This window comes from Coturnix japonica, chromosome 12 (assembly GCF_001577835.2).
Source record: "Coturnix japonica isolate 7356 chromosome 12, Coturnix japonica 2.1, whole genome shotgun sequence".
Classification (NCBI taxonomy): Eukaryota; Metazoa; Chordata; class Aves; order Galliformes; family Phasianidae; genus Coturnix; species Coturnix japonica.
Window position 1 is genome coordinate 12,359,816 of NC_029527.1, and position 15,306 is coordinate 12,375,121.

Sequence of the window (15,306 nt, forward strand, 5' to 3'; positions counted from 1 at the left end):
CTCTGGTCACATGTTATCACAGGGATTTATTCTATCTGAAGAAATTCTGTGTGGTGGCTTTGTTTTTGAATCTGTTAGAGCACCTGGACCCTGTGCCAGGCTGTTGCCCATTAGCAGCTGAGGTGTTTGGACTTGCAAAGGTCCTGTACCCCAGCAGGGGTGCAGCTGCAGGGAGTGAGGGCTGAGCTGAAGAGTTTGCTTCAGGACTGAGGTAAAGAAATGCACTCACAAACTTATAGAATTAGGTGGAGTCAGAAACACCACCTAAGCCTGCTTGATTGTTGAGAACCCTGTATTTTAAGGTTGGTGCTTAGGATCCAGGTTTGGGGTACTGTTGAAGATGTGTGGTTTTAGTTTTTGTGGTGAGCTGGGGAAGCTCTTTCACACCCCATTGATATTCTATGAGGGACTGGGGGTGACCAGGGAGAGGGGCCACGTTGGTCAGTATGGTCCCTGGCTGTCGCTCCAGCTGCCCTCCCTGGGCTCAGCAGTCCGTCCCGGTTCAGCTGGGTTTGAGACAATGAAAACCTACTGCTCGTTAAGTTTTATTTAAAGCTGGGAGTGTACCGAGGCTGAAGGGAACAAAAGCACCCCAGTGACCATGGCTGAACACTCTGCTCCCTTTGCCTACCACCATATAGCAAGTACTTCGTTTTGGTTGAATTGCTTGTATTTATGTTGTGAATTTAGAAGTTACTTGCTCCTTCATATAAAACTTGACTTTTAAGTAGCAAAAGTAAGCGCTAAACTTATACCTGGAGGCTGAAATTTGATCCCCTGAGGCTGATTAACCCCAAACCAATTGTCTTCTCTGACTACAGATGCACTTATTTTCAGTTCATGTACCCTGGCCCCTGATTTGGCTGCTGTATCTGGATCTTCATGGAATGTTCTAGTTGATCTGGAAGGGATCCTGCAGGCTAATGCTAGAAAGAGTTCCTTCCTAGGAATATTTCAATAGAACATCATTTAATGGACTCAACTGGCTAATGTAAGAATGCATGGGCTGAAGGCTCTTGAGTTTGTGCCACGAAGACTTTGAGATTCAGTGAGAATAAGAGATTTTGAATTTTTCAGATCAACGTGATCTCTCCAGCCACTGGATAGCTGGTGAAAGATAAAATGTTACTTGACAAGATCACCATGATCAGCATCTCTCTAGGGCTGCTTTCACTTAGGTTTTGTTGTTAGTTTATTTTATTTCTATTTGTTTTGCTTTCTTGAAACTTTTGAACTAAAACAAGATAAACAATTTATCTCATTATAAGGCAATTATGTTCACCTGCCATAGTGTGATGAGCCTGACTGTGTTTTTGTGGTTGTGTTTGTAATATACTTTGTGCTACTGAAGTTTTGTTGCTTATTGATAATGTACTGCATAGGTAATTCCTCATGTTACTGCTTAGTAATTACTGATCTTGTTGGCTAAAGGCAAGTTATAGATAAGTGTAGCAGAAATGCAAAGTCATGGCCTGAACCTGATGAAGCACCTGGTGGGAAGGCAGGGCCAGCCCAGGAGAGCTCAGGTGCATGCAGTGTAGCTGAGTGATGGAAGGGGTGGAGCCAGGATCCACCCCTTCCCAGTCTTCACTTAAGGGTTGGTGGTGGAAGTGAGGTGATTAGTTGCTGGAGGTCCCTGCATACGTGAGGCCTTCTGAAGGTAAGCAGTTTCTTTCCTTTGTTTTTGTACCCACAGCTGTTGCATTTGAGCAGATCCTCACTTGCTGCAGCCTAGGACCTTGCTGTTCTGCTGTCACTGCTGTGCTTTCCATTGCATTATAATAAGGGTTTTGATTTTTGTGCATTGTTCTATGTATTTTAAAAATAACTGGGACACAAACTTTTTGATATAAATTTCCTTGACAAAGATAGATTCACTTCTTTACTCTCCTTTTTTTGTCTTAAACAGGGGCGAGATGTAAGAAGCAGACTCTTTGCTTTCCAAGCATGGGAACTGTGAAAACAAGGCCTTCTCTTAACAAGGATGAGTGGTATCTTAAAGGTAGGCTGAGAAAAATAACTGTGGAAGTTTCCCTTTTGTGCTCTGCTCTCAGTTCTTCTCCTCATTCCATCAATATTTGGACTGGATGTTTAATTCTTTGTTTGTTGCTCTTTATTGAAAGTGACTTACAGTGCTTCTGTATTTGCTTTCTAATGGATCTGGCTGTGTCATCTTGCTGGTTGAATCTTTGTGTTTGAGAGAGGCTACTATGGCTGAGGAACAAGAAGAGGTGATGCAAGGATGTGGTACAGACAGGATGATGGGAAGGAGTCACCAGGTATTTCTGTACTTAGCAGAGCTTTTCCATTGAATGTTGTGCCCTGATCTTACTCTATTCTTGAGAAGACCCCTATGCATACACTGATGCCTTGGGAACGGAGCAGACTTCTTGGTGTGCTGTATGTGATGTGGTATGATAACCATGTCAACTAGTTCCTAAACATGTGGGAAGTGGTTTCCCTGCATGTGCTGTCTATTGGCTCTGGTTCTGCAGGCTTTAGGTGTGTGCTGTCTTGTTGTTTGGCCAATAGAGGCTGTGGTCACAGACAGACAAATCACCAAACCATTCTTTGATGTTCTTCCTTCATGAAAAATCATGTAGCTTTCTAGCTGAGGTTTTCATGCTCAGCATGGATACACATGAGCAAAATCACTGCGTCTTCTTTCCACTGGAAAAGCTAAAAGAGAAGAAAACCTGTCAATATAGACTAAATAATTTAATGCTGTTGCGGAAGACATGAGAAGGAAATACATTCAGTTCAGACACTGAGGTTGCAACAGGCCCCTCACAAAAAAGGAATGAAGATGGTGGGGACTTAAAAAGGAAAGTGCCTGGGCAAAGTGGGGAGGTGAGGTTTTCTTGAACATATAGAAAGTGCTGGAAAGGAAGTGAAATACCACTGTGAGTATCTGGCTGACCATAGGGTGTGCACGTAACATCAAACACTGCTGCAGGTACTCTTATGCATTAAATAGAGCTTATAAACATCTTATTTTTCTGGGCAAAGCTGTGTCCACAAATGAGTTTTAGAAGTTCCTTGTTCTTGTGCTCTCCCTGAAAGAATCCTGCTTTAGTGTTCTCCTGTGGGAAGAAGCCAAGAGTCAGAGATGCCCTGGATGAGGGTTCCTTCTTAGCTGTTTTTACTGAGAGCTAACAGCTTCTGTGCAAGCTATTACATGTATACATACTTATCATTATGTGCCCAGTTGCTGTTTCTTCACCTGGGCTAGCTTTCCTTGGAAGCTGCTGTGGTGATGGGGTGGAATAGGAAAACTTCTCCTGTGATGGATTTTAAAGATAACTTCCATAAATGTTGTGGATGTGAGGAAAATAGTCTGTGATTTTCTTCCTAGTGAAGGTAAGATAACATGTACTGTTGACTGCCTTGGCTCACCTGGTCACCTGGAGAAGGAACATGTAGGTACTCATGAGCTGCAATGTGCACTGGCTGTTGCTCAGGCAGCAGATGACACTCAGTTTGGTGTATGGGAAAGAGCTTTATAGGGTGGGTGGAAGCAGCTGGCTGGGATGGAGAACACAATCTGTGAAAACCGAATATTCGTTGTCCCAGGAGCACTAGAACTAATGAGCTTTGCATTTCAAAGGTGCTGAGCCTTCTTCAAACCCTGTAAATATGCTCCTGGGATTTGTTGTGTTAAATCTCTACATGGGGGCAAAGGCGTATGCGGAGGAGGAGAAGAGCAGAGATGGCAGCATGAGAAAGTAGAGGCCAGAAGCCTCTATTTGAGTGCAAGTCCCAATCTGCTGTCTGTGTGAGTCTGCCCGAGTTGCATATGCTCTCCTTTTCTGTCTGCATGGAAACTTCTAATAAATAGAAGCTCAGGGAGTGAAGAGCATTTATTTTTATTTGCCTATTTTTGTTGTCCACTTGGCACCTTTAGATGAATGGTGGAACCAGGAGGAAAAGGCTATTCTTCTTGTGAATACAATCATTGTTTGTGTAAGGCAGCCTGTCTCAAAGGCAGTTTGATGCCTGCTGACCCTTTTGCAACCTACTTTCACCTTGGAAATATCGCATGAGTGCAACGGTCTGCTTTTGGCAGCCCTGCCGGCAACCCCATGGAGTTTTTCAATCAGAGGCAGTTTCCCATTGCTCTTTGTTCAGGGTAGCTCTAAACTCATCGTTTCTGTTCTTTTTTTTCTGTTTGCTGTCAGGTGTCATAGCAGAGGTGGATGGGCCAAGTGGGGAGGAGGGCAGAGAAGACCAGGCCAATGGGAGAAGAGCATTCACTGTAAATAACATAAGCTAATAACTGCACCCTCACCTTTGCTGTCCCTGGCCTTTTCCATACCTAGAAGCCTCTCTTCCATCTGAGATGAACAGATGGCAGGCTGCTCCAAATGTTTGGAAGGAGATGGGGCAAGACTATTGAGAACACCCTGCTTCCCTGTATTCCTGCTTACAAGACACTATGGGATAAACAATGTCTTATATTGATGCCCCTGGGTGAGCAAACTGCAGCTCTCCCTAGTCTGTCTTTGCTTTTGCTATGGTCCCCTCCCCAGAAGGTATCATGCAACCCAGGGGCTGATCTCCTCACTACAGGTCCTGGGTTCATCTTATCCCAGTGCTGGATGGAGCTGCCATTGTATTGGATGGATGGCGCAGTCTTTTGCTGCCTCTTTCTTCTAGAAAGAAATTTCTTTCAGCCTTCCCTTGTTATGACAAAGGATTTTGAAATGTGCAGACTGTTGACTCCTATCTTATTTTCCTTCATGTTTTCTGCTTCTGGCCTTGTCAGTGTTAGCATCTCCAAATTCAATACACGATCCTGTGGGTGTGTGTGAAGATGCATCCCCTTCCTGTCAAAGTCAGTGACTCCTGATGTGAGGAGGCAAAAGTAAAGCCCCAAAGTGTCAGATGAAGGAGACACCGTGCCCAGCTGAAGACAGAATAAGAGAAGCTTTTTCCAATCTTACTGGTCCACTGAAAGTTAAAACCTGCAGCAAGGACACCAAAGAGGCATGAGGCTGCTACTACAAGGTTTGCCAAGGCCTTCTCTGTTTCCAGCTAATGTCACAAGCCAGGGCAGGGAGGAGACTGTGCACCTGTTTAATATTCTACTCTGTCCCTCTGATCCACCTCCTGCCCCACAAAAGCAACATGTCCCATGTTTCTGCAGAGCTTGTCCTGAGCCATAGCAGCATCTGTCAGGGGTTATGGTGGCATTAGCCTCATGGTGCTGGGAGTGTTAGCAGTGCCTGGCAGAGTGACAGTTCTGCGGTACCTTACATAAATCTGTACCTTGCATAAATCTGTCTCTGCTTCCTCTGCTGAGGTGCGTGGTCATAGTTTGTCTGATTCCTCCTGTTGTCCAGGGGGTCTTTTGCTTTCCTAGAAGAAAATCCTTCTATCTTCATGAGGCCTCACTCCTGCCTCTTACCTCACACCTGGCCATACTATACCATACCCTTCATCACCTTTCCAAGAGGGAATGTATCTTGTTGAACAGGTGCTATTTTAAAATAAACTCCCATCACCAGGTACTGCAGAAAGTTTCTATCTTCTCATAGAAAGAGGGAAGGTCTTGAGCCTCCCTGTAGCTTTGGCAGCAAACAAGGGCTGCTACAACCATCAGCTCTTTGCCCATCACCTCCTGCTGTGGAATGGCCAAGGTTGGTTCCTCGGGCATCAGCAACCAATATGCTTTGATTACCTCACTTAGCAGCAGCTTGTGGAAATACCTAGACCCTTCTGAAGCCAGAATGTAACAGCAACTGCTCCATTTCTTGGCCTTCCTCCAGTATCTGAGGAAATTCTTGAGGAAAACAAGAAAACATTTTTAGAGGAGAATATTGTGTGCCCAAGTGAACCAGTGTCATATGTTTCCAAATGAAGCACCAAAAAGAAACCCTGATCTCTTGAAAGCATCTCTGGCTACCACAGGGTTTGCCCTTAGTGCCCTACTAGGAGTTCTGTGGCAATGGTGGCCTTGGGTGCTTCCCTCCTGTGTCACTTCATCCCACATCACCATTGCTTTATTGTGACAAAGCTGTGATGAAGAGCTGCTCTGAGCATTGTGCTGGAGATGTGCGTAAAGCAGTGCTGGTGGGGCCAAACTCTCATTACCTAATGACACAGGGGCTGCAGGGGAGTGTGTGCGCCACCAGGTAAACTTGTCATACCTCTCAGCAAGCGTCTCCACAGAGACATCTGTCCTTGGTGCGAGAGTGAGGTGCTTGAGAAGAAAGGCACTTATTGCTGTTACTCGCTATTGTTGGTGTCAGGAGCGGGTAAGCGGCGAAGGTAGAAAGCTTTTCTACAATAGGTTAAGTTGGAGAGGGGGGAAAAAAACAGCGTTGTGTTACAGTGTGTACACAGAGCTCTTAAAATGGAAGTTTGTTCTGTCTCCTTGCCTTCCTCCTTTTGTAGGCAGGCTTGAGAGCTGTAAAGCTGAGTGAATGGCATTGAGTACATACAGTGGCTCTTTAAGAAATAATTACACATGGTACAAGAAGGAGAGGAAACCACACCATTCCTGTAAATGGCCACTTCAGATATGGACAATAAATAAAGAAGTGTAACAAATAATTGTCACAAAAACAGCTTCAGCAAAGCAAGGCTCCTTCCTATTGTCAGTGAGATGCAGGGGCAGTGCTGGAAGGAAAGCTTTCCCCCCCCCACTTACAGTGAGGTGTAGCAAAGCCCTGCAAGTGTGTAGAGCTCACACGCGTGTGTCAGGGGAGTGGCTGCCTCAGGGCTGTGATGCTGTTACCAACAAGTGCAGGGGGACGCCTGGGGACAGCACAGCCTCAGTGCTGCACTGGGCGATCCGGAGCTGTGTCGCTTTAAGGCATGTGATACTTTCCTGAGCAGGGATGCACTGAAATAGGCTCCGGTACTTCCAGCATCCTATAGCAGTGTACGTACAGCTGCCCGGCTCTGCACTGCTTGCACTGGAGTGAAGCTGTTCCATCTTTAAATGCAAACTGCTCCTCATCCTTATGTAGTCTGGAAGCTGCAAATTGTCTCGATCGCATCAGAGGTCTCATCAAGAAGAAGGTGATGCTAGGAGATGATTTAAAGGTGAAAATGAGAAGGTTTCCACCCCTCAAGCCTCGGCCACTTTTCTGACGGCAGTGCCTGAGAGCTCAGATGTCGTCTTTACTCTGGGAACAGGATTTGTAACAAGAGATTTTTTTTTTCTTTCCCCTCGTAATCCTGATAAAGAAGATTATTGGGAAGCTATTAAAAATCCCTTATTGTGGTGCAGATGGATTTTAAAAAGTGTTAGACCTTTCCAATGAACACTAATAGAGTGCTCTGCTCTTGGCTGGATTACTCAGGTAAGAAGCTTCTTTAGGATTTAGGATTCAGAAAGCAGATCTGGAACTCATCAGTTAATAACGGGTGGAATACTTGCTGCTCTGTTTCTTAATAATGAGGAGATGATCTGTGTGTAGAACTGTGTGTGATAAGTGCTGACGAACGGGAGTGAAAAGAAATGCTTATGGGAAACGCTGGGCTTCAGCAAGGGTAGTTTACAATAGAACAGTTTGAGAAAGGTTTGGAATAAAATGTAGAAATAAAAAGCACTAAAAAAAGAGAGTGGGTTAAGGAAGTCTGCTGTCCATGTGCTTTGGAACATGATTCCTGAAGGCTGACATAAGCATTTAGCAGACTGGAAGTTTGGCTTTGCTTTGCTTTTTGTTCAGGATTTCAGAAGTTTGGTTTAAATAGCCTGAATGCCTGAAACATCCCTGCGTGCAGGAGTGACCTCTCCCTCGTGTAAAAAGCATGAGAGCACCAAACGTGGTTAAAGGCATTAATCCCTGTAGATGTGGGGAGCCTGCTGGGAGCTCCCTGAGCAGAGGGGACAGAACGTGTTTTGTGAGGGAACTGGGTCTGAGGAGAGGAGCAGAGTGCGCTGTATGCTGGAAGTAAACAGTCAGAAACGGAACCAATTATATGCTGAGTAGTGCTTCAGATACTCCGAATGGGGGAAGGAAGAGTCTCATGCTGATCAAAACAATGTTTTGCTGTTAGCTGTTAATTAGACTTGTCAGTTTATGTGGCTCTCTCCTGCCAGTTAGTCTTAAAGCTACCCAGAGGCTATGTCTGCTCCTTTAAAATTTGGGGGAAAATATTTTTCCTTGCGTATATTTCATAGATTCTGAGTTTCTCTCTTTTCATTCTGCTGATTTTCCTGCTGCAGAGCCCCCCGATAGAACACACAGAATTCTTACTTCCACCTTTTATTTTTGGAAAGGCACAATTTTTCTATGTGAGAGATTTAATCTCTAAGTCTTTCTTCCTCTGTGAAAGCGATGTTCAGCTGATTGGATTCTTAGATAGAAAATGGCATCGTGTCATTGGCTGAATAAGGAGAGTGCCTCAAGTTTGATTAATTTAGCAATATGAAATGCAGCAGAAGGTGTTGTTAAGGGAACCGGACGATGTGTAGCATAGCTGAGCCTTGCAAGCCTCCAGATCTTCGCAGGCATTGGGAAGGAGCAGCTGAAGTTGAAAAGTCAGAGGGAAATTCAGGCAGATAGTACAATAGCGAACACCAGTATGGAAATGCTTGATTGTCTGTTCTGGATGCCCAAGTATGTCAGTGCTGGGAGACAGAAACAATGTGCTCTTCACCTTCCCTGTAAGAGTTTCTGTAGAATTTTGACACAACCTGCTTTGTGAAAGAGAGTGAAGCTTTTACAGAGAACAAATGAAATGCAGGATACAGCCGGGCTGGTCCCTGTGCACATGCAGGTCAAACAAAAGAAAGCTGGTTGTACTTGGGGATTAGAGGATAATTCTGAGAAATGGCTACTTTCTTTAGCAGACAGCATCATAATTAAAAATTAATGCTCACAAAAGTCAAAAACAGTAATCTGGTACCTTCTGGGGCAAAACGAACCTCCCAGGCTTCAGGGCGGAATGCTTTTGCAATGCCTGATGACATTGCATGCCTATCTATAAGGCATTTAAATTAGTTTTGTTGCTGTCTGGACATCAGTGTTTTTAGCTGCCTCTGTGATGTTTTTCCCACAGCTGTAAATTAGATGTTGGACCAGCATGGGATAAAATTCCCAGCCTTGTGTGTTTTTTTTTCCCCTTTGGTCATCAGATCATTACAGTTTCATTTTTGTCACTGAATTATTAAAGTTTTCCTGACTCCTGTATAGTGTTACAGCAACTGTCCTTTTTTGGACATGACCTTTGTTGTACGACAGTTGCATCCTGCAGGGGGGGGAATAGACAGGGAACAAAAGGTTTTTAACCAGAGAAGCAGAAAAGTAACAGTACTGTTGTAATGGAAGCTGACTATTCTGTGTGCTGCAAGGCAATGGATAATAATGTCTGTCTAATATTTTGTTTAGAGAATGGCAGTGGTCTCTGCAATGTCCTGGGTCCTGTATTTGTGGATAAGTGCCTGTGCAATGCTGCTCTGTCAGGGATCCCTCCATCACACTTTCCAGCAGCATCACCTGCACAGACCAGGTAGGACTGACAGCATCCCACAGCTGATCAAAGATTGCAGGTGTTCTGCCATGCTCGTGTCTGTCTCAATGAATGACTGAATAATCATAAAAATCCATTTTGTCATTTAACTTTTCTATGTTGACTGCCTTTATGTTACAGAGCATGATTGGTTGTGTTTTATTTTTTGTTGTTTTTTTTTTGGTCAAACGTGTTGTACTTTGCCAATCTGATGTTAGAATATTTCTTTTAAATGCCGTTTTCTAACAATCCAACATGGGAATCTCATTTTGGGTAACAGTTTAGTCTGTGTCCTTATTTCTATCTCCTCTTCTCCCCTTCTCATGCAGTTCTGGAGTGTACAACTCAGAAAGACATAGCGATAGCAGTTTTGGGTGTAGTACCGAACCCAAACAGGACATGGTTTTGCTATTTGGAATGCTGGTACTGCATCTCCTCGGTCTTTATTGCTCACCAGAGGTTGGGAGTGTGCCTCAGTGTACCTGAGAATTGAGCTTTTCTAAGATACTCAAATTTACCTCTCAAAATTGATGTGGATGTGGATGTGTGGCTCATAGGAGAGTTTGGGTTTGTCTTCCCATGGAGTTAAACACGCATAAGGTTGGAGTTAGTCCCACAGGTCTGTGGGAAGAACTCAGGCGCATTTACAGCTGTGATCCATAGAGACTGCACATTAGTTTTATTGCACTTCTGTTTTTTATTGGTAGAAATTGATCATTAATTTTTCAACCATTAGTTGCCCTTTGAAGGGAATGAGCCATGTTTAAAAAACAAGGAGTTGGCAACTTCTATCATCTGGCTGAATTTGCATAAACTCAGTGTTGTATTACTAATCTAGATCCACAGAATGAAGGGAGAGGTCTTAAGAGCTTAAGAAATTGAAGATGGCAAATGTTAACTTGCAATGATGCATCATTTAATATTTAATAAAGAAAACTTTGATTTTTTTAAATTTTTTTTTAATCTAATGACTTATCTTGAAAGAGAGCCTGCAGATCTTTAGCAACCCAAAGTTTTCCTGGCTATTTCCCTTGTGTAAAAGTCATAGATCTTCCTTCTTGGCATCGTCTGGTTTGCTTGTAATATGCATAGTACAGAAGAATAGACCTAAGTCTTTAAGAAGTAGCTACTCAGAACTGATCTATCAATCTAATCCCATCATCTTTACCAGCTGCCACTGGAAGTCTGAGTCTTTGAAATCTGAGTGGCATTTGCAGAGAAATGATAGAAATATTTGTTACAACGCAATTGTGAATATTACTCCTGGTTATTTGAATCTGTCCTCCGGTGAAGGCAATAAGAAAAAAGGGTGCAGCTAAGCAGATAGGTAAAAGGAAAATGTAATCTTGTTTTGCAAAAATTGGTTGAAACAAAGTGACATTATGAGAAAAAATGAGCTGGACAGATTCAGAACTCTGCAACATTTGCCTAAGCTTGAAAAATCGCCTCCTTTATGAGGCGAGAACAGTGAGACACCGAGTGCATACCAAGTGTTGGGGAAATGCGAAATATGACAAAATCTTTCACTCAGAGATGTGATACAGATAGAGTGAAGGTTTTACAGCTGCCTCATCACCTTCTTAGAAACAGCCCAGCTTTCCCTCTTGCGAGCCTTTCTCAGGCAGCATCTCCGCACCTTACACGAACAAGATTGATGGTGTTCTGATCCCACGCAGCCAATTTCAGTCTCTCAAGAAATAATCCACTACACTGACAGATGAGTGGAATTTGACATGATGTTCACCTCTGATTTGGGCTGTGTGGCACCTGGGAAGTACCTGCAAGCAAACATCCTTTAGGGAAACCGTTCCCAATTTGGGGCAGTTTCTGCTGTCACAACTGAATATCAAGGGGAAGGCAGGGAATTTGCAGTCTGCCAACCGAATGGAACACGTTGTATGTAAAGGGGATGGAAATATGTTAATTAGCAGCCAAAGTGATTTTAATGTATTCAACTGCAGTCCCTGAGCACACCCTATTTTTCATATTTATGATATTAGGAATGCGTCATTTACTTTTAGTTAGTCACTGTGTAAGTAAGATTAAAATGTTCGGCTAAATAAAAGTGAGTAAAAAAAATGGATGCAGATGAACCAATAGGTGATTTTTAGTAATTTAATATCTGGTATATGAAATTTCAACATATTTGAATCAGCAAATATAGCTGTAATCAATAGCGTGCTCAGCATGCCTTTTCCTTCAGTTCATGATCTTCCATAGATAATTAAAAGCTCCAAAACAAGAACAATTTGGAGCTGTTCAGCTTCATTGTGGGGTTACTTTGGTACAAGATGATGAAAAAGGTAAATTCCAGGCAGTTGTGTGCTTCTCATACTTGATGAATAGAAGTCTCACTGAGCACAAGAAGGTGCAGTTAAAAGATAAAATCCTCATGGAGTGGATTTAGCATAATAAACTTGAACTGAACTCAGCGGATTAATGCAGTGACTATACCTATCTGTAGTGCTGTGGTTAATCCCATTTTGAAACACTGGAAATCAAGGGCGATATAGTTTATAATCAGTTATTCCTGACCTTATTCTTTTCTATTCCCTCCCTGAAACTTTCTTAAGTGAGCATCTGAATGGATTGAAATAGATTTCTACACACAATGTGCAATCACAGAAGTTTAAAGCTTCCTTTCAGTCTAGATTGCAGTTTTATAATTCAGGCTTTTATTTGGTTAGATGACTTGGCAGAGGGTGCAAACCTGAAAACAAATGCGATAAACCATTTTACGTGACAGCGTTTGTAATTGAGTGGAGCTGTGTTTGCTATGAAAGGTTGGCAGGGGGGCACAGGTAGTAAGAGGACAGTAAATATTGCTCCATGTTAAGATGGATTATTCTGTGTTGTCTGTACCTGTCCATGAATTCCTTCTTGTCTCATTAATGCAACAAAAAGTTTCAGTGCTGCTGTTAAATACCATCAAGTGATGGTGTCTGTTCCTTCTTAGTTGAGACAAAGGAGAGGGGGGGCAAGGTGGGTTTTTGGGTTTCTCTGATGGAGTCTGAGGATCTTATTTGGAGGAAGTTAACTGAATACCTTTACAGTGTGATTCCCCCTGGGTAATACACATCATTGTCTGCAGTGTTTTAATGAATATTTTTCATTTTCACGAAAGCTGTTAGACAAAGGATGTATGAAAGCATTCATGGGAAATATAACTTTATGGGGGGAGAAAAACCTTCATTTTTTAGAAGCATGTCATTTCTGTGTGATTTAATAAGAACCGGCAGTAATGAGAAGAATTCCACATTGGCCGCTTTCAGCTGTAAGATGCAGACGGTTGTAGAGCTGTTGAATTGGCCTGAGGATTAGAGTGGACAGGTTGTGATTTGCAGAGTTAGCCAAGTGCCTGTGATAGTCCATTGATCATCTGATTGACAGTATTGACTCTGCCCCAGAGACAGAGAGTAGATGCCGGCATTTGGCAGGAAAATGAGATATTTAAAAAGCAAAGGGTCTTAAGGTTTTTTTATGAAATTAAAAATAATAATTTGAAAACCTGTGTAGTGTGCAGTTCTTAGTGAATTTTCTGGCTTTGCTCCATAAATGAGGGATGTCTTGCACCCAGTAATGACTGTTAGCTAGCACTGAATCACAGTGGGCAATGCTGGCAGCGTGTTGCTTAAAGACGCAGGAAAGCACACTGGAGTCTGTAAGTTCATGCAAGATAACTAGCTACATATTAAGGAGGCTGGATTAGTCTTGCAAACAGCATAAAGATGTGAAGCAGACACAGGCAGAAACATGTACTTACTATAGCAATGCTGACATTTGCAAATATGTTAATTAAAAATAAGTTTATTCAGAGGAAGAAGTCACAGACTGAATCAAGGATGGCTAGAGTCTAAGTCTACTAAATATAAAAGTACCTTTATTATGGCAGTTGCTAATGATGTGCCCATTAAAAATCATCTCAAGGAATCTCTATACCACATACTGTGAGGAGAAAATCTGTATCAAAGCAGTTCTGCACAAGTTAATGACCAACGTCAACATAAGTGTTCTGAGCATCTTTCTTAGCAGACAGTGTCTTGTGGAAACTTGAGGTTGTGACCGTGAGCAGAAAATCTTTGTTCTGATCTTGTCCTTCCCACTGTGTATTTTATAGTCTTGGGAGGAAACAGTATATTTTCTTATTTCGAAAGACTGCTATTTTCATATGCTCTAAATATGTGGCTATTCCATTCAAAACAGCCTGGGAAAGAATGTTAGTCTGAATCTCATTCCCCAGCAAAGTGTGAATAGAATGTTTTCTGCTTGCCAAATGAGAGATGGAAGGTGGATTTAACAGGGTTTTTGTTCTTGGTGTTGATAGAAGCAGATGGGGAACTAAGTAGTTAATGCACAGAAGTGTATGGTTTCTTTGAGAATTGTATTCCATTAATCATATGGTGGGGATTCGAGTTGTTACCTTTATTATACAGTGTCCATAATGGCATGCAACAACTCCACCTGTGTGCAGTAGATCAGCTCATAGATGTGAAATTTGGCAACTGGTGCTTCATGCTGAGCTAATTGGAAGAAACAAACTGATAGCTCTAACACCTGATTCAGTTCTCATTTATGCCAGTAAATGCACTTTGAAACATCATGTTTATATACATCTCGGCTTGTTCAGAATCAGACAATCCCAAATACCCAGCTTGGTATCCCACAGGTGCTTGTTGGAATTCTTTCTCAATACTTTCCTGTTGCACACCTCTGGTCTTCACAAGCTGTTGTAGAAAAAGTGAAATTACCTACTGCAATGTAAAGCAATCCAGCCTGGAGGTACTGGCTCTGTTTCCTGGTCCCACACAATATATTTGGATATAAGTGGATGAATGCCCTTGTGGTTTGTGTAGGCAGAGAACTGATGTAATGAAGCTTGTGCCTCAGGCTGAGGTAGGGCTGTTGCCTGCATGATAACACTGAGTTGCCCGCAAATCTCGTGTGGTGCACTTACTGACAGCAGCAGGCTTTATTAGAGGTGCTGCAGTAAGTGATTTTTGAGGAGTCAGACATCCAAATAAGAGAAACGTGGCTATAGGGGGTCCCTGCATCTGGAGACTTAGCTGTGCTTTTCTAGGGCCTCTGGACTGGTATTTTCTGTCTCTCAGATAGAGAGGAGAGGGTCTGCAGCACTGCTGAGGAGTATACGGTGCTCGATGGAAGGTGGATGGCAGGGAGTGCCTCTCTCCTACACCTGACATGGGTGCATGGCTCAGATGCAGGTGGAGAGCTGTCACCGGTCACGCTGTTGAGCTGCCTTGTTACTCCTGATCCAGGGAGGGAACACAGACTGTGGGGAGCAGGTGTTGCAGCTCGATGGGCTGTGAAGAACAGCATGGCCAAGGCGCATGATGGGCACTGGATACCCATTGTGCACAGCGTGGCTCTGTGAGCTGCTGTGAGCATTGCTGTCCTGTTGTGTGACAGCAGGAGCCCAGGGTGCTGACAGTGGTATTATAAGAGAGCTGTGTCTCTCACAGGTGCAACTGGCACAATTTCTCTGTGCTCAGGTTTGGTATGTGCTGCCCATGCCACCTCAAGTTCTCCCTCGAGCTTCAGTATGGGCAGTCATGCGGGCAGGAGTGTGGCACATCACGCTGCAGGGCTGGAGCTGTTGTGGGGGAGTAGAGATGAAAAAGCCCCTCTGAACGCAGTGCCTTCCCCTTCTGGAGTTACCCTGGGGCTCCATGAGTCACAGAGGGGACCTCTTGATGCTCTGCACTATTTGTAGCTTGCTGTCACAGTTTTAAAGACCGTGAGAATTCATACTGTGGTGGCTGAGCTCTAAGGAAAAGTTGGCACCTACAAATATAACCCCCAAAGGCAATACGGTTTGCTCTG

General features: G+C 43.3%; 1 protein-coding gene across 5 annotated transcripts in view; it reads left to right on the forward strand.

Moving 5' to 3' along the window:
* Positions 1-1,915: 1,915 nt before the first annotated feature.
* TAFA1 (TAFA chemokine like family member 1) overlaps positions 1,916-15,306 on the forward strand; it is a 200,263-nt gene continuing 186,872 nt past the window's right edge. The window contains exons 1-2 of one of the 5 annotated variants that reach the window (XM_015875446.2): positions 1,916-2,002; positions 9,345-9,465. In XM_015875446.2, coding sequence (XP_015730932.1) covers positions 1,985-2,002; positions 9,345-9,465 — 139 coding nt within the window. In that variant the 5' untranslated portion in view covers positions 1,916-1,984. Of the gene's footprint in view, positions 2,003-6,690; positions 7,311-8,498; positions 8,621-9,344; positions 9,466-15,306 lie in introns of those variants that run through there. The other 4 variants (XM_015875449.2, XM_015875450.2, XM_015875445.2 and 1 more) reach the window with 4 other exon arrangements.